The 25,902-nt window shown below is 44.3% G+C and overlaps 2 protein-coding genes across 2 annotated transcripts in view; both read right to left on the bottom strand.

The window, feature by feature from the left end:
* Window positions 1-15,924, bottom strand: part of IFITM10 (interferon induced transmembrane protein 10) — a 63,301-nt gene extending 47,377 nt beyond the window's left edge. The window contains exons 1-2 of the mRNA XM_056851960.1: window positions 15,868-15,924; window positions 2,655-3,062 (exon numbers count right to left, since the gene is read on the bottom strand). Of these exons, the coding sequence (XP_056707938.1) occupies window positions 2,655-3,062; window positions 15,868-15,924 (465 nt within the window). The remainder of the gene's footprint in view (window positions 1-2,654; window positions 3,063-15,867) is intronic.
* Window positions 15,925-18,465: 2,541 nt separating this feature from the next.
* Window positions 18,466-25,902, bottom strand: part of CTSD (cathepsin D) — a 42,074-nt gene continuing 34,637 nt past the window's right edge. The window contains exons 7-9 of the mRNA XM_056851959.1: window positions 24,897-25,041; window positions 19,302-19,400; window positions 18,466-18,667 (exon numbers count right to left, since the gene is read on the bottom strand). Of these exons, the coding sequence (XP_056707937.1) occupies window positions 18,497-18,667; window positions 19,302-19,400; window positions 24,897-25,041 (415 nt within the window). The 3' untranslated portion in view covers window positions 18,466-18,496. The remainder of the gene's footprint in view (window positions 18,668-19,301; window positions 19,401-24,896; window positions 25,042-25,902) is intronic.

The following is a 25,902-nucleotide window of genomic DNA, read 5'->3' as shown; positions in this document are numbered from 1 at the left end:
CACAGCTAGCTTGGAAACAGCTCATTGCTCTCTTATGGAATTCAAGGTCGTTGGCATTATTTGCAATTAATTGGTCGATTTCTGTGATGAAACCCCTCTGAATTGTGTGTGCTCGCCTTCCTATAAATGCTGTCTTCCAAAGCATGTCTGTTAGGTGCCCTGTGTCATAGGCCATTGTATCCTGGGACGGTGCAACCATTAGATGAAGTAGGCGGTTGCCTAGGGTGCAGACCTCAGAGGGGCGAAGAACTGGCCTGAGGGGCACAGTTTTAAACAGATTAGTTTCTTGAAAAAAATGCAACTGACAATTTATTGGTTCTTGTAGGTTATCCGGACAATTTATATTTTTTTATTTTAAGATGAGTACCACAAAAATGCTATGGAATAGAATTAATTATAATGTCTTATAAAAAGTTTTGTAGGAATGCATCAGGCATTTATTTTTTCTACAAGACATCTGTTTTTGAAAACTGGTTAGCAATGGGGAAGGGAGGCACAAGTAGTTAGCCTTGCAAAAATGACTGGCACTGGCCCTGATTGTATCCCTGATATATTCAAGGCTGTACTACGGCCCAGGGTCTTCTTCCTTCCCACATCCAGTGAGCTATTCCCCCCCTTCTATTAAAAGGAAAGATGAAAAGAGCAAGGGGGAGGGAAGTAGCCATCCTTTCTTCTTTGATAGATGATCACAATTTGCTTGTTGGCTGCACAGAGCAATGAAATCCTGGAGCCCAGCTGGCTCATATTCACCCTGCAGTTATGAGGAATAATTACAGCAGGTCTGGTGTGCCCGCCGAGTAGCGTTACCTTAAAAAAAATGGTTATACAAGCTGGAGAAGCTATTCGTTCAGTGCTTCTTGCCATAACCATCACCCCGTCCTGACCATCTCTATTCCTCTGATGAACAAGCGGACCAAAGAGTGTACACTGCCTTATAACAGGCTGCAGCTTCTCTTTAACTCAACTGCCTGAGCATATAGTCTCCTGCATGCTCGTTGATTTTCTCATAATCAACCCACCTCCTTTATTCCTACAACACTCTCCCCTCTAGATCTTCCATGCTTGAGCCAGGAGCCTTGCTCTCCTAGAAAGTCTCCACTGCTGACCTTGTGATTTATGAGGCCCAAGGGAGAGCGAAGCAAGAGTTGCTTTCCTCCTTGCCTGGGTAATCTGAACAGCAGCAGAACAGCAGCTGTTTCTTTCACCCCTTCCTGCTCTTGCTCTTACTTGCCACAAGGAAGGTACTGGTCAGTGCAGAGAACAGCGGGGGTTGCAAGAGATCCAGAGACCCTCCAAAGAGCAGGTTTAGAAGCTGACTATCAATCCACTTGGGCTTAAGTCGAGTCTCCTTCCAAAGACCTTCTGTGGTCTTCTGTTTGGCATCTGACTCACTTCCCCCCCCCCTCATGGGAACCCTTCAGATTCCAGAAAGAAAAGGTTTCTTACTACGGCTCAGATCCCAACACCACAAGTTTGTGAAAGGATTCCCATTGATTCTGATTTGATTTGTGCAATGCATGCCACAGAGTTCTTGAAATGTATTTTCAAAGCACCTTTTGCCAAAACAGGAACATGCTTTCACCTAGAAGTAAGCACAGTTCCGTTGCAGGCAACAGTACTGTTAATGCAGCTGCAACAGCTTGACTCCAGATGTTTGCAAAATACCATTTTAAAAAAAAATCTAGTGCACCAGGTTCAGGACTCATACCTGAAGAAGATGAACCACATCCCCCATTTTGATGAGTCTAAGAGATCTGGCACATCATCTAAAACTTAGCTGTGCCTCAACATCCTTGCCCATACAGCATGAAAATGATTTTGTTTCCGAGAACGCTGTAGAGCTGAATTAAAGTTTGTAAAGTGCTGAAAACAGATAATGCTTCATGAAATATGAGCACTGTGAACAGTCCAAATGGCAAATCACTTAGCCCCCATTCCCTGTCTATGAAAAGTGAACAGCACCTCATTGCTGTGGACATGAATGCAATACCATTTGTAAAGGATGTCACAGATGATAAAGGAATGATTTATGACAGTGATCAGGATGATGGTGGCAGTGACGCTTATTCCTCCGGGCAGCAGCATGCAAGATTTCTTAACCTACCAACTCCCCCCACACACACACACACAGGTTATACATCTAATTGTTGTAAAATTAATTTGTCTACCCTATTAGTTATGTAATCAGAAATAGCTAATCACAAATCTCCAATATTAACAAGAGCCAAATCAGATCTTATAATGATTGCTGCTTTTCATCTTATCCCTTAAAATTTGTATATTATTTACAGCTCTCCCCTTGTCACATGAACACATGAAACTGCCTTATACTGAATCAAACCCTTGGTCCATCAAAGTCAGTAGTCTGCTTAGACCAGCAGCGGCTCTCAAGGGTCTCAGGTAGAGGTCATGAGAATGCCTACAGGTTAACCCCCTCCCCCATTTTCATGGTGTTTTTGGACTTCATTCAAAAAAGGAGCCTATGCATGTGGTTCATTAAAGAACATTTGCATCTTAAACACAAACTATCCCCCCCTCCAGCCAGATACGTGAAATAAGGAAACTGGTGCAAATCAGCATCACTCCAACGAGTTCAGCCGGAGAGACACACACTTGTGCGGGCCCAAATATTCAGGGCTGAGATCGGTACTTACTTTCAGAGAATACGCCAAGGCAATGAAACCCAGACAGCAGAAATTGAGGTATACAAAGTTGAAGATGGACCAGAGATAGTAATCGTTCACCTCGGTGGTGTCTGGGTAGATCTCAATCACCGTGGTGGGATTAGTCATCGTCTTCTTCTCTACGGAGTGTTTGCATTGGATAGGTGGCCGTAGGCTATCCCCTTTGCAGCTCTTGGTCTCCATGAGGCAAACAGCAGAAGAGGGAGAAAGGACAGGTGATCCTTGCTGCACAGGAGGGGTCTTGGAGATGCAAGCGAAGCACCCCTGCTGGGGTGCGTAGGGGGGTCTTCGAGTCCAAAAGGCCCCGTCAAAGGGACACGGAGGACCCAAGGGGGGTTCCTGTGGTCTCTCCGTGGTGGCAGCCCCCAGTTTCCCCAACTATATCCCGGCAAAGTACGATCGCCTGAGAAAGATGGGGAGGAAGTAGGCAGGGAAGGAGGACGACAGAGGGAGAGAAAAACGGAATGGGGATGCAAGAATCCGGAGGAAGACACAGGAAAGGGCAGTAAGAAGAGGGGGGACGGGAAGAGGAGGGAGGGTTTTCAGGCAAGGAGGGGAGACAGAGAATACTGTTTTTTACCAACACGTACCACAAAGGAGTATTCTCCGGCACACTGAGCAGTCTCGTAAATGTATGCAGCAGTGTAACAGTTCCTGGTCTCCCTGCAGCTGGGTGTCCCAGCTCCCTCCCCGCAGTATGCTCGCCTTCCCCTCCCTCGCCTCCCACACAGAGCAACCCCAGAGTTCATTCACACAGCTCAGGAGGCCAAAGAGCTGGAGCACGTCCTCCGCACCCTCTTCCCTCTGCCCCAGCCCCACCGGCTTGGATGCCTCCCTGCCAAAGTCCTTTGCGGTATTGTCTGACAACAGCAACGCGCGCATCCTCACTTCTTTCACTCTCTAGCTCATCCGTACACACACACTTCCCTTGTATTATTATGCTTAAAAAAAAAGGGGGGGACCCAATTCAGAAGAGAAACACTTCCAAAGGAGAGAGCGGCGACTGGGTTCAGAGAGCGTTCCCATAAGGCCATTTATGCATGGAAGGTTTCGCCTTGGATTTGCCACTCTTTAGATTTCCCCCATCTAAATTCTCAAAACTCAACAATTTATGCATGGAAGGTTTTGGTTTTGCTTGGATTTGCTGCTCTCTAGATGCACATTTTCCCCATCCGAATTCTCAAAACTCTGCATGGGGGCTTCTTGTTGAGTTTTGAGAATTTAGATGGGGGAAACGTGCATCTGGAGAGCAGCAAAACCTCCCAGGCACAAATGCCCAATAAGTCCCCATGCAGTTTTAAGAATACGGATGGGGGAAATGTGCATCTAGAGAGCAGCCAATCCGAGGCAAAGCCTCCCAGGCACAAATGGCCCAAGCGTTCAGGCGTTCCCCTGCCCACCTCCCGGCCCGACCCCGCTCATCCCCTCGGCCCATCTGTTCCTCCTGATCTCCGTCCCGCGCCAGGATCGAAGCCAGGCGGGGGTGGAACGGGCTGCCCGGCTGCGACAGAGCAGCCCTGCCTCGCCTGTCTCCCGCTCGGCGTTTTGCTGAGTCCCCATCTTTGCAGGATCCCTGATGTAATTGACTTCCCCTCCTCCCCACCCCCACCCCCTTTTACCTGTCAGCAGATTTCCCGTTTGGACAATGTGGCGGTCAGGGGTGGCTGCGAGGAGAGGAGAAGGGGGGGTTGAGCTGCGAGGGGGGGGGATAAGACCATTTATGCATGGGAGGTTTTTGCCTTGGATTTGCTGCTCTCTAGATGCACATTTTCCCCATCTGGATTCTCAGAACTCAACAATAAGCCCCCCCCATGCAGAGTTTTGAGAATTCAAATGGGGGAAACGTGCACCTGTGTGCGTGTAAAGTGCCTTCAAGTCACAGCTGACTTATGGCGACCCCTTTTGGGGTTTTCATGGCAAGAGACTCACAGAGGTGGCTTGCCAGTGCCTTCCTCCGCACAGCAACCCTGGTCTTCCTTGGTGGTCTCCCATCCAAATACTAACCAAATACTAAATACTGACCCTGCTTAGCTTCTGAGATCTGACAAGATCAGGCTAGGCTGGGCCATCCAGGTCAGGGCAAAAGGTGCCTCTAAAGCACTGGTTCCCAATCGGGGGTCTGCGGAACCCCAGGGGTCTGCGACAACTAAATTAAGGTCCGCGAAACAGTTATAAACCCATAATAAATTAATATTTTCAATTAAAAGTTCTCTAATATAAAAAATATATTCAAATATTATTCTACATTTAATGTTTAACTAACAGTTATGATTAAAGTTTATTTTCAAATTCTCAGAATTTTTATTTTGAACCTTGGGGTCCCTGCACCGAACAAAAAAGTCCTAGTGGTCCCCGGTCAAAAAAAGGATGGGAACCACTGCTCTAAAGAGTGGCAAATCCAAGGCGAAACCTCCCGTGCATCATTGGCCCATGGGCATTTGTGCATGGGAGGTGTCGCCTAGGATTTGCTGCTCTCTGGATGCCCAGGTCCCCATCCATATTCTCAAAACTCAACAAGCCCCCCCCCCCCCAATGCAGAGTTTTGAGGATTCGGATGGAGGAAGCGTGCATCTGGAGAGCAGCAGACCCAAGGCAAACACTCCCGTGCATCATTGGCCCATGGGCATTTGTGCATGTGAGGTTTCGCCTTGGGTTTGCCGCCCTCTGGATGCCCAGGTCCCCCACCCATATTCTCAAAACTCAACAACAAACCCCCCCCCCCCACCATGCAGAGTTTTGAGGATTTGGCTGGAGGAAACGTGCATCTGTTGAGCAGCAGATACAAGGCAAACACTCCCGTGCCTCATTGGCCCATGGGCATTTGGGCATGGGAGGTTTCACCTAGGATTTGCTGCTCTCTGGATGCCCAGGTCCCCCACCCATATTCTCAAAACTCAACAACAACCCTACCCCATGCAGAGTTTTGAGGATTCGGATGGAGGAAACGTGCATCTGGAGAGCAGCAGACCCAAGGCAAACACTCCCGTGCATCATTGGCCCATGGGCATTTGTGCATGGGAGGTTTCACCTAAGATTTGCTGCTCTCTGGATGCCCAGGTCCCCCATCCATATTCTCAAAACTCAACAACAAGCCCCCCCCCCACCATGCAGAGTTTTGAGGATTCTGATGGAGGAAACGTGCATCTGTTGAGCAGCAGATACAAGGCAAACACTCCCGTGCATCATTGGCCCATGGGCATTTGGGCATGGGAGGTTTCACCCAGGATCTGCTGCCCTCTGGATGCCCAGGTCCCCCATCCATATTCTCAAAACGCAACAACAACCCTACCCCATGCAGAGTTTTGAGGATTCGGATGGAGGAAACGTGCATCTGGAGAGCAGCAGACGCAAGGCAAACACCTAAGTGGCCTGCAAGGAGCTCTCCCCACGCCGCCCTCTTCCCTCCCATCCCGCCAGCTTTGCAATGCAACGAGCTTTGCAATAGCGCCTGCAAGCGTCTGGCCGTCCATCCATCTCCTACTGGGGGAAAAGGTGGGGGGGGGAGAGAGAGAGGATACTTACGCCAGGAGGGAGCTGCTAATTGCTTATAGTTGGGGGGGGGGCTTTGTCCCCCTGGCGGGCAAGCTTTGCAGACCCGGCCCGCCGCTCAGGGCGGCGCGCACGCGCGCGCGCGAGCCCGGCCGGCTCCTCTCTCTCTCTCCCGGGTTCCCCTCCCTCGCGACCGGCCCTTCTGGTCACGAGAGCGCAGGCGCGCGCGCCCCCCCCCTCCCCTCCCCTCGGCGACCTTCGGAGCGAAAAGCAACACACGCACGCACACACACACACACACACTGCCCAGGGCCGGTGGACCCAGTCATTTTTGCGCCCTAGGCAGGGACCCCGTTGCTAACCGATTTTCAAAAGCAGATGTCTTGCAAAAAAAAAGAAAAAGAAAAAAACAACCCAAAAGTTTTGTTTTGTTTTTTTGTTTTAAGACCTCTTAAATTATTATTAGAGGTCTTGCAAAAAAAACGATTGCAGTCGTCTTGCAAAAAAATAATAACAGCACAAAACTTTGTATTGAGGGTTAATCCTTTTTAATAATCGATAAAAAGTGGTGTTTTTTTTTTTTTGGCAAGGCATCTTAAATTATTATTAGATGTCTTGCAAAAAAAAAATTTAGTCGCCGTGCAAAAAATAATAAAAGCACAAAACCTTTTATTAATTATTAATATTTTTAATAACAGTTTTGTGTTTTTTTTATTTTTTGCAAGACATCTGTAATTATTTTTTGCAAGGCATCTAATAATAATTTAATAATTATGATTAATTTATTCTCTTCCATAGAACAACTGTGCTTATCTTAAAATAAAATATATATATAAATTGTCAGTTGCATTTCTTTAAAAGAAACTAATCAGTTTAAGGCGGTGCCCCTCGGGCCAGTTCTGTGTCGAGGGTTGCCAACCTCCAGGTCGTGAAGGAGAAAAAAGACACCTCTGTAGTATTATCAGGAGGATGAGAAAACCAGTACAGGAGCAATGCTGCTAACAATGCCAATATATTATAGCTACATATACACTTTACAGTATGTGGTAATGAAACCACCAACAACACATACATTCAGTACAACAGTGGATGTACAAAATTTCCACAGCTCATTTGAATTCCATCTGGTAAGTATCAAATAAGTCCTTTGAAGTAATTATCTTAGTCTTTTCTCAAAACAGATGCTGCAAGATGAACAGTCAAGGAGAATACGATCGTTTCGGAGCACAAGGGCTCAGTTCTTCATAAGTTCTTCCTGTACAACATAATAAATACAATTTTTTCTATTCTACAGTCTCTTTAAAATCCAATAAATATCTTTCAATAAATAACAATAACTAAGTTACAATAAATAGTTCAAATACTTACAAAAGATGCAATGCATGCAATCCTATATCAACATCCATGATATCAGGTTTCAAAGAATAACCTTTTCCAGAATAAAGTGCATAATACTTCCCCAGAGGGGTAAGATGCTGAGTTCCTTCCACTCCTGGTAAGTTATTTCCCACGCAGGGTAACATTCAGAAGTGTAGCCAGCACTTTGAAAAATATTGAAGGACTGATGAAGAATTCATATGCAAAGAATTTGAAACGGCTGTATCCTCCATGAAGCCTTTCCTCCTTGGACTTTAATATTCTCCTACTTACCTGCAATGAGATGAGTGCAGAAGAATGATACTCTTAGAGACCTGTCATATATGAATTGTTCCTTTTCTCTCATCACCGGTCAGGTGGTTTTGTATGTCTGTTTCATGTTGTAACTGTGTGTTGTATACATTTTGTAGTCGATTTGTAACTTTGACATATATAATTAGACACAGTAGCATATAAAGATAATTTTGCACTTTATACGTTTCTTCGCTCCTGTACTGATTTCCTAATTTCCTCGATACTAGTGCAGTGGTGTCTATTTTCTCCCCCAGTACCTGGAGGTTGGCAACCCTAGTGCCCCACTGAGGTCTGCACCCTTGGCAATCGCCTAATGCAGTGGTTCCCAAACTTTTCGTTCCCAAACCGCCTAATGCAGTGGCTCCCAAACTTTCCACAAACTCAACCCCAGCGCCGTCTACCCTATCCTATAAAAAAGCATTATTCAAAACAGGGGTTTGCATGACTCACGAAAGAAGATAATAACAGTAAAATTTCAAAACAGTAGCAATTAATTGCACATCGATTCAAGATCAAATTAAAAAATTTTAGTTGAAATTTACTCAACAAAACTGATGAATTCGATTCACTGGTACCAGCTCTTGCGGTACCTCTTCCTCCAAAGTCTAGAGGAAAAAAAAATTCTGATAGTTTCCACCAAATTTGCCAGCCTGGTGCCATAGCTTGATCTATTGCAAATTAGTGAACAACACAGTTGAAGGGGCCCACCTCTAGCGCCCCCTGCTGCCCTATGGCCTCTTGGTGCCCCCCTAGGTAATCCCACCGCCCCCCCCCCCGGGGGTGGTACTGCCCACTTTGGGAACCACTGGCCTAATGGTGGTGTTGTGTATGTATTTAGTAGGGTAGTAAGCAAGGGGAGACTTAGGAGCTTGAGTTCCGCAGGAAGGATCCTAAACCCTGCTCACCCTATTGGCTAAGCAAACGGATCCTATTGGTCCTAAGCCAGCATGTCCCATTGGTCACCGAGAGGGTATTCCTCCCCTTAGCAGGCCCTGCTCGCGCCCCTCGCACCCCTCGGTTTGGCCCCCTACCTGCTGGCAACGCAGGATGGCCCCTGGACCACGGAGCAGACATCATCCTCCAGGCTGAGCGAGCAGCGAGCCCCGTGGCAACAGGAGGAGAGCTTTTCAGGCGCACCAAGGAGGTCACGTCTGCCTCTCGCTTTGGAGAAAGTCACTGGCTCAGGCCGGGCCTCGAACTGCTCACGCCAACATCCCAAGCCCCCCTCCCCAGATGCCCTACCGTACAGCTGCGCAGCAGATGTGATCGGCCGCCCCATCCCCCTTCAGCTGAGGGGCTAAAGGAAAGTGGGGAAGACAGTGTCCCGGCACTGATGCTCAGCAGAGTGGCGAGGAGCGCTCTGGGCTCCAGTCATGGGGAAGGGATAGAAATAGGATAAATATCGAATGCAGCCAGGGCGGACGCGCACACACACACGCACGCACACACAGGCCATTTATGCATGGGAGGTTTTGGCCTGGGATTTGCCGCTCCCTCGAATCAACAACAAGCCCCCCGTGCAGAGTTGTGAAAATCCGGATGGGGAAAACGAGCATCTAGAGAGCGGCAAATCCAAGGCGAAACCTCCCGTGCATAAATGGCAACAGAGACAGATCTGCAAACATCCAAAATGTCCCCTGGCTGGAAAAGTCAGAAAAGGGAGGGAAGAAGAAGAGTTGGGCCAATTATGCACCGGAGGTTTCGCCTTGGATTTGCTGCTCTCTAGATGCACATTTCCCCCCATCTGAATTCTCAGAACTCAACCATAAGCCCCCATGCAGAGTTTTGAGAATTCGGATGGGGAAAATGTGCATCTAGAGAGCAGCAAATCCAAGGCGAAACCTCCCATGCATAAATGGCCTTGGTTTGCATATGCCAACTGTCGCTACCGTTTTAGGAGAGTCAAACCGGCTTACAGTGGGGTAATAATGTTCGGCTTGGGAGCTGGAACTCTTAGGAGAGGGGGGAAAGAGTCTTCTGAAAAACCTTAACACAACTGTACTTTGCACAAGGCCTTTCAAATGTCGAGGCCCAGAGAGTTAGAAGATAGCACTCCACACAGCTCCATCCACCACCGAGTCTTTGAACAAGCAGCTAATATTTATTTATTTCGTTTTACAAATTTTCGATGCAGCTTTATAGCCGGGAAAAAAATCTCATAACAGTAACAATTTAAACATCATTAAAGCACTATAAGATCACCATGAAATAAAAAAGGCAGTAGAAAACGCCAGTTCTTCTAGTATAAATCTTACTGTGCTGTACCCAATGCCCAGCAAAAAAGTGCAATTTACTTGCTTCTGGAAAGCAGAAAACAAGGGGAACAAGGGAACAGCCTAAGGGAGTAAAGTCCATAATTTTGTGCTGCCTACTGAAAATATTTTACTCCTGATGGATGCCAAAGTTGAATCTGCCTGAGATGAAAACTTGCGCAGGGCCTTGTTGACAGGCCTTAAAGAGTGGGAAGGTTGGTACAAGAACGGACTTTTCTTCACCTTAGGCCCAAACCAATTGTGGTTGTAAAGACAGCACTTTGAATTGAGCCTGGAAATATACAGGCACCTCATATAATTCACTAAGCAAAGTTTTAATATGTTTCCTTATGCCTATACGCTATGGTAGCTAGGTAGCAGTTTGGACCAACTTACATTTCTGAACAGTCTTCAAGGGCAGCCCCATCTCGAGTACATTACAATAGTCGCCAAGACAGTGGCCTTTTGTTCTGGTGGCAGGTGTAATTGTTGGATCGGCCTAAGCGAATAAAAGCCTCCAAACTGCACACCTGGTCTTTCATGAAATATAATCCTGCTCACCAGTTGTCTGCTTCTCCTACCAATATAACCTTTGTTTTTTTCTGAATTAAGCTTCATCCAAGACATTATAACCCTCAGACACAAAGAGCTGGAGTATCATCAGCCTACTGATGACACCAGTAGGTGTCCAGAGGAGGGCAACAAAGATGGTGAGGGGTCTGGAGACCAAGTCCTATGAGGAAAGCTTGAAGGAGCTGGGTATGTTTAGCCTGAAGAGGAGAAGACTGAGAGGGGCTATGATAACCATCTTCAAGTACTTGAGGGGCTGTCATATTGAGGAGGTGCCGAGTTGTTTTCTGTTGCCCAAGAAAATCGGACCAGAACCAACGGGTTGAAATTAAATCAAAAGAGTTTCCGTCTAGACATTAGGAAGAATTTTCTAACACTTAGAGCAGTTCCTCAGTGGAACAGGCTTCTTCGGGAGGTGGTGAGCTCTCCTTCCCTGGAGGTTTTAAAGCAGAGGCTAGATGGCCATCTGTCAGCAATGCTGATTCTATGACCTTAGGCAGATCATGAGAAGGAGGGCATCTTGGCCATCTTCTGGGCATGGAGTAGGGGGTCACTGGGGGTGTGTGTGGGGGGGGAGGAAGTTGTGAATTTCCTGCATTGTGCAGGGGGTTGGACTTGATGACCCTAGTGGGTCATCTTCCAACTATATGATTCTATGACCACACTCCAAATCTCTGAATGATCTCTCTGAGACGTTTTGTATAGAAATGGCATAGAAAATAGAGTGGAGCGTTAAATAATGTAAAACAGGCCTGATAGAAAAGAACGGTAATTTTCTAGCACTAACCTCTGGAAATGGAACAAGTCAGTCCTTCATAGATCTAACTCCACTAAGTGCCTCAGAATGGTACTTTAGCCAGTGGTATCAAAAGCTACTGAGAAGCCCAGGAGAATTAACCAACTCACTCTTCTCCTGACCATCTCCCACCAAGGATCAGTCAGAGCCCCCAAAGCAGTTTGCGGGCCAAAATCAGCCCATTGGAATATTACAATACACTGTCAAAATTTAGTAGTATGAAGTTCTGATACATTCCAAGTTAAATCTTATCAAAGGTAAACTGAAATCATTAGTCAACTCTTCACTTACTAGCTGCATAACTGACTAAGCACTCTTTCATTATATCTTTTTATTATGTTTATATTTTACCGGTCTTTTAACATGGAGCTCAGGGCAGCACATTCAAGAGTTTCGAGGAGGTCCATCCAGGTAATGTCCCTATCAATACCTACTTGGCTTTTGTTTAGGTTGTTGAATGTGGCTTCTAACCACACCGTGAAATATTGTACTTTTCTTATAATCTGGGATTACATTTATGTTGTAAATTTGTGGGTAATTCGAGACACGCATATTCATTACACCCTCAACTTTTACTTATTCCTTGAGTTCTTTATGTATTTCAAGATCAATGTCAAGGTATTGGTACCTGGCTAAACTAATGGTAGTACATTCCTCCAGTGCAAAGAGCTTTCAGCTATAGCAAGGGCGAAAACGCACTGTCGCTTTAGCCTCCTTTATCCCCTGTTTCAGCCAGGATTCAGCCAGGATCGAAAGCATGTTTGGTAAAATGCATGCGTACGATCCTGGCTGAATCCTTGCTGAAACAGGGAATAAAGGAGGCTAAAGCGGCCATGTGTTTTCGCCCCAGGGGGCCTTTCTGCCAGAAGAAGAGTTGCTTATCGAGGGAAGGAGGCTCCTTAAACTACCCAACACCTACTAAAAGTCTCCTCACAACATTATGTGGAGAAAGCCCTTCCTTCATGCACTGTAGTAAGTTGAGTAGTAAGATGCAATCTATTGGGTCTTCATGGCTTTTTCTCAGTGATCTTACAGATAAGTGTTTTCGTGTGTGTAATATTTGTACTCTGTTTGAAAGCTTTGCTGTTTTTGAAATATTCCACCCAATATGATCAACAATGACTTTCTTTTATCTCACTGATTTTCACAGTTCTACCAGGCATCCTACCATTCCTCCAAGGAGCTCAGGGTGGTATATGTGTTGTTTTATCATCCTAACAACAGTTTGAGGTAGACTCAGATGAGAGAAAGTAACTGTTTTGAGAGGGAATCAAGGATGCAATCCTAAACTCACTTACTGTGAACTTGGAAGTAAGTCACGTTGAAGTCAGTGGGATTTATTTCTGCATGTATACGCTTAGGAATGCACTGCGAAGATCACAGCAGAGTGGGAATGTATAAATATGCACTCTACCTATTTTTATTTTAGTACCAGGCAGTTTAATTTACTGACTTTGGCTCTGAGACTTCTAGTATTACATGTGTGCCTGTTGTCAGTGCCTTTGCTTTGAGGACACCGAGCATTTTAGATCATCATTTCCCTAAGGTATTAGTTGCCTTGAACCAGATGCTCTCAGTACCTGTCAGCTTTCTCCTAGAAGCCTGTTCTGTTGCGTTTTTGATTTTCAGCGTTGAGAGCAACTAGTTCCCCTTGTACCAAAATATTTCCCAATACTTAATATATTTAAAACTTTCCTCCTGACACCGTCATCATACCCACACGTTAAGATCCTGAAACGTTTGCCTGTTCAGCCCTGTGCGTGGAATAATTTCCCAGTTGTAGGCTGTTGGGATTTTTGGATTTCAGCCCTTAAAACTGTGCCTTTGCTACAAGCCATAACCATCTGCTTGTAAATAGGCAGTGATGATTTGGAACAGATAAACTATTTGGAAATGCCTCCCATCTAAATATCTCCATCTAGTATTCTATGGGGTTTGAACAGGCCAGTGTCCCCATCTCCCTTTTCTGCCTTTTGAATAGACTGCTTTCAGCATTCCAAGCCCCCTGAAGACATTTTTCAGTCCCCATCAGACTTTTTTGCGGATTGGTAGGGGATATTTATTTTTCCTTTGGTTAATTTTACCAAGTAATTTTTTGTTCATACCTTGGGAATCCCCCAAATGTGTAGAATGTCCTATCTTGTCTGAGGGTGACCTGATTTTGCTGCTTTCATGATTTGAATGAGCCTCCCATTTTAGTATTTCATATTACAAGCTGGGGCCCACAAGAAACAATGGGTTTGGAAATCCATTCCCAAATCTTCTCCTCCAAGATTCTTTAAACTCTCAATGGCTTGAATAGGCTCATTTTCTCATCATTCTCTGCTCTTCTCCATGCCTTGGCTACTCCCAATATTTTGTGTTTCTTGGAATATGCTCTTTTCTCATTAGGCCATTTCTTTTCATTTTGGTTGATTTACGAAGTTATGTTTTTCTGCATATCTAGGGAGACCACCATGTATGTAGAAATCAATGCGTTCTGGTGACTAGTTTTGCTTTCATTTATTGGCACAGGAAGAAACCACTTCATTATCAGATATATTTTTAAAAGGTATTTCAGGAGTTCAAAGCCCTTCGCATAACTTTGGCCAAGCAGAATTCACAAACAGATCTAAAAGTAAAGGTAGTCCCCTGTACAAGCACCAGGTCACTACTGACCCATGGGGTGATGTCAAATCATGACATTTACCATGCAGGCTAATGTTTACAGAATGGTTTGCCATTGCCTTCCCCATTTGTCTACACTTTACCCCCATCAAGCTGGGTACTTATTTTACCAACCCCAGAAGGATGGAAGGCTGAGTCAACCTTGAGTCAGCTATGGGAAACCGATTTCCCAGGATCAAACTCAGGTTGTGAGCAGAGTGTTGACTGCAGTACTGCAGTGTACTACTCTGTGCCATTGGGCTCCCACAAACAGATCTAGATGATCTTTAATACCGCTGGAAGTTCATCACTCTAGTTTCTACTTCACTGAGGAAACTATTTCTTAAACAAGTCAAACATCTAGTTCTATCATCGTTTCTGTAATCAGATTTCTTCTGGAAGGCTAGGTTGTGATTTTGGTTGGTGGGTGGAGTTGTACTTTGAGGTTTTATAGTTGCTTATTTACATACATATAAACCCCTAGTGTTAATTTCTCATTTTACTACTTACCTTTTATGGACAGCAAGCATGATGCTGATAATAATGTTGTTGAAAACCGTAAGAGTCATATTTATACCTTGGAGACTCATGTTCAAATCCTCTTCAGCGCAGGGAGTCCGTGTAGGTACCTACCTCTCAACTGAACCTAATGCATATGCATATAGCTACTGCGAGAATAAAGCAGGAGGATAATACTGTGTTTACTACCCCAAGCTCCTTTGAGGAAAGGAAAAATACAAGGGAAGATGTAGAGAACCCTGTTCGCTTTACAGAACAGTAGCAGCACTGGGAAAGCTATACATGACTGAGCTGCTAAAGGAAAAGGAAATACAACACAGACGATCCTGGTTCTCTTCTTGTATCTCTACTTTTAGCAGTTGTGTATACTTGTTTTCTGACTCCTGTGACTATTTGTGTCTCTCTCCATCTCTGTATATAGGCTTTTAAACTTCACTGCACTTCCCATCCCAAGAGAAACTAATGATAAAGGAAACACACACACACAAAACTTCCAAAGTTTCGCAAATAGTTTCCCAAACTTCTTTATCAGGCAGTAAAACTCTGCCTGATCTGAGATTATCTCCACAGTTCATACAGAGCTAAACAAGAACCTCCATTTCTCAATTTCCATGTACCCTTCAGATAAAAGGTTTAGAATTTATAGTAATCTCACGTTTCCTTTCTATTACTCAAGAAAAGTACAGCTACCAGAATTAACACTTGAAGCAAGGCTGCTGTATTTTTAAAGCATGACACAATGGAGAATTTCCAAAAAGTCAAAATATTGTTGAAGGCTTTCACGGTCAGAGTTCATTGGTTCTTGTAGGTTATCCGGCATGTGTAACCGTGGTCTTGGTATTTTCTTTCCTGACGTTTCGCCCGCAGCTGTGGCAGGCATCTTCAGAGGAGTAACACTGAAGGACAGTGTCTCTCAGTATCAAGTGTGTAGGAAGAGTAATATATAGTCAGAAGGGGGTTGGGTTTGAGCTGAGTCATTGTCCTGCAAAGTATTAAAGGTAATGTGCTAATCATTGTCCTGTAAGTATCAAGATAATGTGCTAATGAGGGTGTGGTATGTTAATGTGGAACCATTGTATCCTGAAGTGATCTGTTAACATGTGGAATCCAAGGCTAATCCGCATGGCTATTGTGGACTGTAGTCTTTGTTAGTCTGGAGGTTTCCAGGTTTCCAAAAAAGTTGTTCTATGAATAATCACAGGCTTATTTAACTGAGTTTTCTTTTCTGGTCTGGCCTTACCTTTTCAAGAACACAATCCACGTAATACCTTTTATTAGGACCAACCATTAGGTCCATGGCACAGCATGCAAGATTCCCAGTTCCTCAGAACTCTTCAACAGGCCGGATGTTAAAAAATAAAAATGGGGGGAAAGCAGATTTTTCAGGTCATCATGATCTTAAGACCCTCTGATGCCACTGTCTGTATTCTTATCATCTGGTTTGTAATAAGAAACAAATAACTCCAAACCATGCAAAAAGATGACATTACAAAATAAAGAGTTGGGGTAGAAAAAAATTTTTATTTACGTTTTCTATGACAAATTGAGAGTACTGCTTGGACAGCATGTTATAGAACTGGAGAGTCCCAATGGCATTTCACATGTTTAGAAAGAGCAAGTAGAATAACAGATAGATGGTGGCAAACTACAGGTCCAGCAGCTTCATTCACATCATCCCCAAAAAACTGATCTCCCTGCTTAAGAGACCTTACAGAGAGAGGCAATCAACAGGCTTCAGTGTCTAGTATTACCAGCCAAAAACCTGTCCGCCAAACAAAGGTTGCATTCAGTCCCAGAATAAACCCTCCTCCCCATATGAATGGTCCCCTAAACAAAGTAAGTTATTTTAGACATTTTATTCATAGCTTCTCTTTTAAAGAGCCTTGATCAATTTGAAATAAGGGTGAATATTTGCATTTGATATTTTGCAGTGAGATGCTCCATAAGACAACTTTGAGTTACTTATTCAGGGTGGAAGACCACTATAAAGTTGGCACTAAGCAGAGAGCTTAGAGAAGACCATTTATTATGCCAAGGGCAATTCAGAACACACATCACTTAATAAATGCCCATGTGAATATGATACACATATTTATAATAGATCCTGGTTTCAATACCAAAGACTTGTTAGCAAACTCAAATAACACTACCCCAAAAAAACTCCTCATCCTACGTCTTCTGTATGGCCTTCTTGGGGGACATCTTACTACTTATACCAGCATCCAAAATATTCAACCCAGTAGAGAATAAAGTTCTAGGACATGCAGCATATCCATAAACATTTGTTCAAGTTCCGGCAAGCTCTTCTGTTCCGAGTTTACAAGCTTTTCTGTTGGTCTGCTCAGCATATGTCAGGTTCTCAGCTCATTCAAGAGAACATCTTCAGTGAAGCGCTCTTGGTTTTTCATTACAAGCAGTCTTTTGTTCATTTTACTCTCCTGTTTTGTGCTTTCTCTTGTCTATGCTGCCTCGCAAACTTAAAACTGGATCCAAAGGATAACGGAACCTGCTGAAGGAACCTCACAGGTACTAAAAGTCTCCTTATACATCAAGGCAATATTTTAAAAATTCTAAATAATTTAGCTTCTTACCACTAATATCCTACCTATCCTCCCTCCCTGCACTGAATGGCTACCTCTTGTGTTTTGTTTGTCAAGTCAAAAGCACAGCCCAATACAAAGACAGTCCTTGGAAACAGATGATGTAGAACTTCTGTTAAGGCGGCAAGAGCTTGCTTGTGTCGAGCCGTTTAGGTGGTTGGGTTCCTCAACCAAATTTGTCAGAGCAGTGTACATTTTAGAGTGTCATCTATAAGAATTGTTCTTCTGCACAATAAAACTGGAAGGGCATGTATGGGAGGAAAGACTTTCAAGTAATGACAAAAAAAAGAGGCCTTATTAAGAGAAACATGTTGGGATTCTGGTGTTTCTCTAAAATTACTTTGATCCACCAGATCTCACAAGTATCATTGCTTGAAATACTTTTAGGTGGGGGGAAAAGCCAGAGTCACTTCTTTTGTGTCTTTGAAGGAAGATGGGAAGTACAAAGGTTTTGCACAAATCTAAAGGAAAAGACAACTACACTTGGAAACAGTATCACATGAATGGTCTTTGTCAGGTCAAAATACATCAGCTGGAGAACCCAGCCACATCCTATAGAAGGGGCTTCTCAACTATTATTACTTCCTGAAGATTCTCTATAGGGTACAGCCTGCCCCTGCCCCTTTCCCCCACAATGGTGGACAGCTTGCTTTGTAAAATTTGCAAATCAGGACCTTTTTGCTATACCTCATACCTTCATGATGCAATTAATATGGACAAAAACGTTTCCTCATCTTTAACATTGCACATTTGGGACCATTAAACAAAGGCGAATGTACCGGTAATCTAGCGCTCCCCTGGAATAGCCTCTGAAACTTATTCAAGGGATGTTTTCATTTCTTTAAACAAAAAAGAGGGTAAAATCAGGAAAAAAGTATTTAGAAACTCTTACAAAAGGAGAGGAAGATAATGGCAAACTGTAATGGCCTAAATTAAAGAGGTATTTGATGCTCCGACATATAAAAGGGCAGTTTTTCAGTAGACTGCTGCTGGAAGAGGAACCGACAATGATTGGGCTCCTTAGAATACAGTGATTTTATTACAACTTCTCTATAGCCTGTTATGCAGTAGAGAGCAAGTGATTGTTAAAAGGTCAATAGTGGTCTTTTTCCATATAATTTTAAAATTTCATCTAGATTTTGAAATACGTCCTTTTCTCTTTATTTTTGTTATTACCAATAAGTCACGATATAGAACTCCAGTGAGCTTACGGGGGGGTGCTTGCTTGTGGATTCTGTAGAGACTGTGGAAGGCAGGATTCAGTAGCTTTTATACTTTCCCACTACACTTCGCAAAACCAACTGAGTCATTATCGCGGTCAAAAACGGTGTAATACGGGCCAATGAATACATCTCCGAGGATCCAAAGAGGGCCGCCAGGTGGTGGGACATCCAAGCCTGAAAATCCACTCAGGCAAAGAGTTTCCCCTTGAACAGTCACCTACAGAGAGAAAAGGAGTTTGAGATGAAATCATAAAAAGAAAAGAAAAAACCCAGCCTTTTATAAATAACCATCTGGAAGAACTTCAGATTGTGAAAGTAATGGTTTTTTGTTGTTGTTTGTTTGTTTGTTATACTTCATGGTGACCAATAAAAAAGAATCCATTTATAACAGAATAGTAGTAGACAGATAAGGTTTAAATAGGGTGGCCAGGTCCCTTTTCGCAACCAGCGGGAGGTTTTTGGGGTGGAGCCTGAGGAGGGCGGGGTTTGAGGAGGGGAGGGACTTCAATGCCATAAGGTCCTATTGCCAAATTGGCCATTTTCTCCAGGGGAACTGATCTCTATCAGCTGGAGATCAGTTATAATAGCAGGAGATTTCCAGCTATTACCTGGAGGCTGGCAACCCTAGATTTAAATGAATCAGAGTCACTAGTTTTTTGAATCCCCATTCTAGAAACCATCAGTGGTATTTTACAGCTTCTCTTGCTGCAGGGTTGTTAACCCAGGTAAAGCTAAATTTACATGCCAACACCCAATAAGCTTGTTCCAGTTTAAAAACAAAATTAAACCAAACAGCTATAAAAATCGGAGATGTTATGGATTAACAAAAAAGGTTGACAGGAATTACTCACCTTTAAGGCATACTGATCTGCAGTTAGGGCATACGAGTTGCCACCTAGGACCAGGTTCACCACAGGAAGGGAAGACAGCTTGTCACATTCAAGCATATACTGTAAACGGGGAAAAAAGAAGTATAAAAGTCTAACATGGATGCGAATAACAAAATATGTACAAAATGTGGTAGTTTGCCTTTCGCGTGGTATCGAGTGGTGTCTGCATACAACATCACTCTTGCAACAACTGTGCTGGCTGCCTATACGTATCTTCATTTCTTTGTGAGAAACGTTTGCGGTGGGACATCTGCCCTTCAGAACAGTCTTTTAGAGGAGGTGATTTTTTAAAAATTTATTTATTTCAAAAAAGGGATACAAAAGGGGGAAAAAGGGAGGAATAGGGGACCATCTACGGATAAGATATATATGTGAAAAAGGAACATTTCAGCATAAAAAATTACAGCATAATTACCACATCTGTTTCTTCAATTAATTGAATAAAGTATCTTATTCTTCTAGCAAATAACTTCACTTTAACCAATGATTGTACCTTTATTCTCACTGTACTAAAAACAGCTTCACTATACTTCAGCCAATGTTTATACCTTTTAATCTAGTGGTGTTATTATAGAATTTCAACTACTGGTTTCTACATATCTATAAAACAAATTCCATTTTTCGTTAAACTGTTCAAGTTTCCTTGTCAGTTATATTCATCATGTGGGTCATTTTGGCCATTGTGGCATATTCCATCATTTTAGCTTTCCAATCGTCCATGAGGAGGTGGGTTTTAAGAGCCCTTTCCTGGAATCCAAAGTTCAGCATTCTTAAACCCAGGCAGAACTTGAGTCAAATTGAAATTTGTGATTGGCACCAAGCTTTAGAAATGCTAAAATCTAGGATGCTGGGCTTCTAAGTCCCTTTTGCCTCTACCTGCCAGACAGGTGTGATGGCTCTAAAGCTGCCTGTTCCTCTTTGTCAAGCTGGCATGCTGCTTTAGCCCTACCTCCTTTCTCTCTTGCCCACACAGACCTCTCTGTGCGCTTTGCCAGGCAGATCTTGAAGCCTTGAGAGCGGAGATGGCAGCCTCCCTAGCCCTTCTTCCCAGGCTGATGGCAATTACAAAGGGGCTAGAATCGTGTTGGCGAACCTATGGCATGCGTGCCGGACTTGGCACACCGAGCCCTCTCTGTGGGCACGCGCAGGTAAGTTGAGCAGCCGTCGCATCTGCCTCCCCGCCACCCGGCTTTGAACTGCTCAGCGCTGCGGAGCAGTTCAAAGCCCCCCCCCCTTTCCCTGGACTGCCTGCCGCCCACCTTAGGGGCTTTGAACAAACATTAATTGTTCAAAAGAATGCCAAATGCAAACTTTTACCTTTCAATAAAAAGTTGTTTGTATCATTGAAAGCTCTGTTATTGTGTTTTTCTTTTAAGGCAAAAGATGTTAATGTATGTGTTGTTTTTTTCTAAACTAAAACCTCAGTATTCAGGTTAAATTGCCGTGTTGGCACTTTGCGATAAATAAGTGGGTTTTGGGTTGCAGTTTGGGCACTCGGTCTCTAAAAGGTTCGCCATCACTGGGCTAGAACAACCTCCCCTGCCCTCTTCCACTTAGCAAGTGTCTTTGGCTGCGCAACAGGGTGGGTCAGGGCCAAGGGTTTGGACCTTGCCTGCACTGTCCTGGTAAGCAAGCAACAAAGTTCTTAGCAGCCGATCAGTGGCAGACTGGACCTTTTCACTTACAGTGACATTTCCAAGTGAGCTGCTGACCTAGAGGGCCGCTGATGCTGAGGAGCAAGCAGAGTCTGCTCACCAGTCATCTCCTCCTGCGCTGCCGGCAGTTTGCAGGAGGAGACAATGGATGAGCCGGTACCCGTTCTCGGTGCCGGTGAGCCGGGTCACTCTGCAGTACAGGCTTGTAGCACAGTGAGAGCCATTTGACGTGTCTTGCTCCAGGCCCTTTGCAACTTCCCAGTCTGGCCCTGCAGCCGGTGAAGGTATCGCAACCATCTCTTCTGCTGGACCAGTATAATTACAATTGGGCAACTATTTGGACAAGCAGATCCATCTAGAGTTGATATTGTTTACTTCCTGTACTGCACAGGAGGTTGTATCGAAAGGAATGCAGCCATTTTCCTGGGCTCTAAGCCAGAAAGACTTTGGTTCAAATCTTGCCTCAGCCACACATTTAGTAAGCGGCCTGAGGCAAGCAGAGGAAAGGAGATGGTATTGTCAATTATTAACATTATTTTACATCAAAGGAGGCAACATTTGGATTTTTGGCTCAGGTGCTACATCTCAGGCCATCTGTTATGGAGTACTGTCCTACTTTACAGGGCTGTAGTGAGGGTTACAAAGAATGAGAAGCTCTTTAACTATTCCAGAAGCACTCTATAAATACTAAGTATTATTACTATACATGCATTTTACACTGAATTAGTACGTTCTATGACCCACCCTGCCTCGACCCAAAAATCTTACTTCTGAGTAATAGTTAGCAAATCCATAAACCAAATGGACCCATCCTCCTGTACATTTTAAAAACTTCAGGAAAGGAAAAATCATCATGAACAGCATTTTCCTAAGCATCGAAGTGAAACTAGGCAAGATTCAGACTTTTATGAAGAGGAAGAAGAGTTGGTTTTTATATGCCGACTTTCTCTGCCACTTAAGGGAGACTCAAACCGGCTTACAATTGCCTTCCCTTCCCCTCCCCACAACAGACACCCTGTGAGGTAGGTGGGGCTGAGAGAGCTGTGACTAGCCCAAGGTCACCCAGCTGGCTTCGTGTATAGGAGTGGGGAAACAAACCCAGTTCACCAGATCAGCCTCCACCGCTTATGTGGAGGAGTGAGGAATCAAACCCAGTTCTCCAGATCAGACTCCACTGCTCCAAACCACAGTTCTTAACCACTACACCACACTGGCTGAAAAATCCTTGGGGAAGAGCTTTTTAAAAATGTCATTCTCAGCAGAGTTATACCCTTCTAAGTCCACTGAAATCAATGGGGTTAGAAGGGTGTTTAATCTGCTTTACGATGACACTGTTAGGGTCTGAATCGACAACCCTAGGCTGACTTGGTGATATGTGGAAGGAAGAGCAATACCTAGCAGACACTAAGCCACTGAAATCAATGGGGTTAGAAGGGTGTTTAATCTGCTTTACGATGGCACTGTTAGGGTCTGAATTGACAACCCTAGGCTGACTTGGTGATGTGGAAGGAAGAGCAATACCTAGCAGACACTAAAGCCCGGCTTTAGGATGGCACTGTTAGGGTCTGAACTGACAACCCTAGGCTGACTTGGTGATGTGGAAGGAAGAGCAATACCTAGCAGACACTAAAGCCCGGCTTTAGGATGGCACTGTTAGGGTCTGAATTGACAACCCTAGGCTGACTTGGTGATGTGGAAGGAAGAGCAATACCTAGCAGACACTAAAGCCCAATGCAGGAAAGGTCTCTTGAGAACTCTCGTGCTTTATGTGTGGCAAAACAGCCCACCTCTTCCAAACATTATAAAGGGTTAAGTGAAACCATGGCCAGCACACCAGTTATTTTCCAGCCGCTTGGTACCACCTACCCCAAGTTAAACTGATCTATTAGTAGAAACAATTATTCATGTGGCACCTTTTCAATATTTTTGGATTTGTGCTTATCTGGCCTTTCCAGACATGACTACATTAAGTTTACACTTCTGCAGTGAAGTCATTGCAAATATCTAGCATGTTTGTATTTATTCAAGTACATTTTTTTCCTGTTTGTTTCTGTAATCGGCAGATAATCCATGCAACATTGCTTCTATACCTAATGCTCTTTTTGTTGTTTTTTAAAGTCCAGCAATCACCAGGGAAAAAGCTAACAACAAACGACCTCGTCTTATCTCTGCATTAAAGGCAGGCTTCTTGTAAGTAGGTCCTGTTGAGCAACGTCTCAGGAGCCAGTGTGGTGTAGTGGTTAAGAGCAGTGGTTCGGAGCGGTGGAGTCTGATCCGGAGAGCCGGGGTTGATTCCCCACTCCTCCACATGAGCGGCGGAGGCTAATCCGGTGAACTGGATTTGTTTCCCCGCCCCTACACACGAAGCCAGCTGGGTGACCTTGGGCAAGTCATGCTCTCTCAGCCTCACCTACCTCACAGGGTGTCTGTTGTGGGGAGGGGAAGGGAAGGTGATTCTGCCTTAAGTGGTAGAGAAAGTCAGCATATAAAAACCAACTCTTCTTCTTCAGACTCTGCTCTATTTAACCCAAACACCTCAGCTGCTAGTTCCAGACTAAGTTCATTCTAACTCTCCTCGTAAGGACTTGATGAAAGAAGAGCCCTTCTGGATCAAACCAACAGCCCACCTTGCTCCGCATTCTACTTCCTACAGTGCTCATTCCGGTCCTTCCAAAAAAACTCACAAAAAGAGCCTGAAGGTAAGAGCCCTTCCCCACTGTTTACTCCTCAGAAACTGGTATTCAGAGGTCACTGTTTCTGAACTTAGAGGCTTAACTGAACTTAGAGATTTAATTGAACTATCATAGCAAAACAGCAACTGATAGACCTGTCCTCCAAAAGTTAAGTCTATTCCTCTCTTCAAGGCACCGAGCCAGCAGACATTGCCACATCCCGTGGCAGCAAACTGAATGTTAACTATGCATGATATAAATACATATTTTGCCTGTCCTGAATCTACTGCCAATTAATTTTATTGTGTGACTACGAGTTCCAGTATTATGAGAGACAGTAATGTTTCTCCCTCTATCAACTTTCTCCACACCATAGTTTGGATCCTACCAGCTTTTCTGCTAGTGAAAGGGATCAAAGTACCCATATGAACAAAAGCCCCCCCACTGCAAGCCAAGATCTCTTTCCTTGTAACATGCTAGCTTCAAATCAACATGACATTTCCAGTGGTAGGTTGACTGACAACTTGCTAAAGAAATGTTATCATTGAGTACATCCAGGAATAGGTGGGGGACCTAGTTTTGTTTGTTTTTAAAAAAGAGATGCTTCCAGGTCTTCTGTTGCCAGATGGCACAGATATACTTGGCAGGCATTGCCTCTCATTACTGTGATGCAAAGAACAACACCTGCTAGGCTTCTCACTGTATTTCAGCCACTAAAGACACAGGAAAACATCTCAGGCAGGAGTTGTGTGTGTGTAAAGTGCCGTCAAGTCGCAGCCGACTTATGGCGACTCCTTTTTGGGGTTTTCATGGCAAGAGACTAACAGAGGTGGTTTGCCAGTGCCTTCCTCTGCACAGCAACCCTGGTATTCCTTGGTGGTTTCCCATCCAACTGCTAACCAGGGCTGACTGCTTAGCTTCTGAGATCTGACGAGATCAGGCTAGCCTGGGCCATCCAGGTCAGGGACAGGCAGGAGTCACCAGCTCTTTATTCCAGGCAGCTCTTATTCAAGCCAAGTATTGTAGCATAAGTCATTTGATACATATCCTTTTTGAACTGGTAACCAAACTGCCTTTTGGGTAGGTTGATGCGACTCGACCCAAAGCCACTAAACGCACCCGAATCCAAGCTAGGGTAAAACCAACACATAAATAGCAGTTTAATCGCCATTTAGTCATTTAGCCAACATCAAAACAGACACTCCGCCCTGGTCTCTGCCTGCATTTACCTGTCCTTTAATTATTGGCTTGGCGCCAATAGCTTTCTGCAGCTTCTTAATTTCATCAGATGGCCCAGTAATGAGAGAGGTCCCAGTGTCTACAATAGCTTCACAGCCATCTTTGCACACAGTCAGGCCATTGCCAATGTCAACCCTGTAAAAGAAAGACCACTCCATAAACAAATGAATTCAAACTTATCTATTTTGGTACAACCGGAATACAAGATAGGTTCTTAATCTCCGGGTTTTTTTTGAAAAAATAGGGGAAAGCATTTTAATTTAAAAAGAACATGAGGTGGGAATCATAGTGGGTCATGCAAAAGAAAACGGGCTTGGAGGGACATCTGTATGCTGAATACAACATCATAAGACCAGAAGAAAAGCCCTGCTGGATCAGACCAAGGCCCATCAAGTCCAGCAGTCTTTCACACAGTGGGCAACCACGTGCCTCTAGGAAGCCCACAAAAAAAATGACAGCAGCAGCATCATGCCTGTATTCCACAGCACCTAAGATAATAGGCATGCTCCTGATTCTAGAGCGAATAGGTATGCATCATGACTAGTAGCCATGGATAGCCCTATCCTCCACTAACATGTCCACTTTTGTCTTAAAGTCTTCCAAGTTGGCAGCCATCACCACATCCTGGGGCAGGTAGTTCCACCATTTAACTATGCATCGAAAGAAGAACTCTCTGATGTCAGGGAATACTTCCCCCTTCTTCCACTTCTGTATGTTTGTTTATATTCCCCAGACATTAGAAGTGAAAGAGGATTAAAACAGAGAGCGGAAATAATCCTTGAAGACTGTGGAAAAACCAGGCAGAGGGCTTCTACAGACAGGCAGTCCTCAACTCACTTGTGTGCACTGGGTATAGGGCACAGAAAACCAGCCGTACCACATTTTGGAGAAAACCAATGTCAAATGCAGAAGGAATTCTTCTGCAACCCCAGGCATAGCTATAATACCATGCCACAGATGCCGGCTCAAGGTCTACCTATGTGTCACATGGGAGAT

Source organism: Euleptes europaea, chromosome 6 (genome assembly GCF_029931775.1).
Source record: "Euleptes europaea isolate rEulEur1 chromosome 6, rEulEur1.hap1, whole genome shotgun sequence".
Lineage (NCBI taxonomy): Eukaryota > Metazoa > Chordata > Lepidosauria > Squamata > Sphaerodactylidae > Euleptes > Euleptes europaea.
Note: the sequence above shows the minus strand (reverse complement) of the source record. Positions and strands in the feature narration are given on the sequence as shown.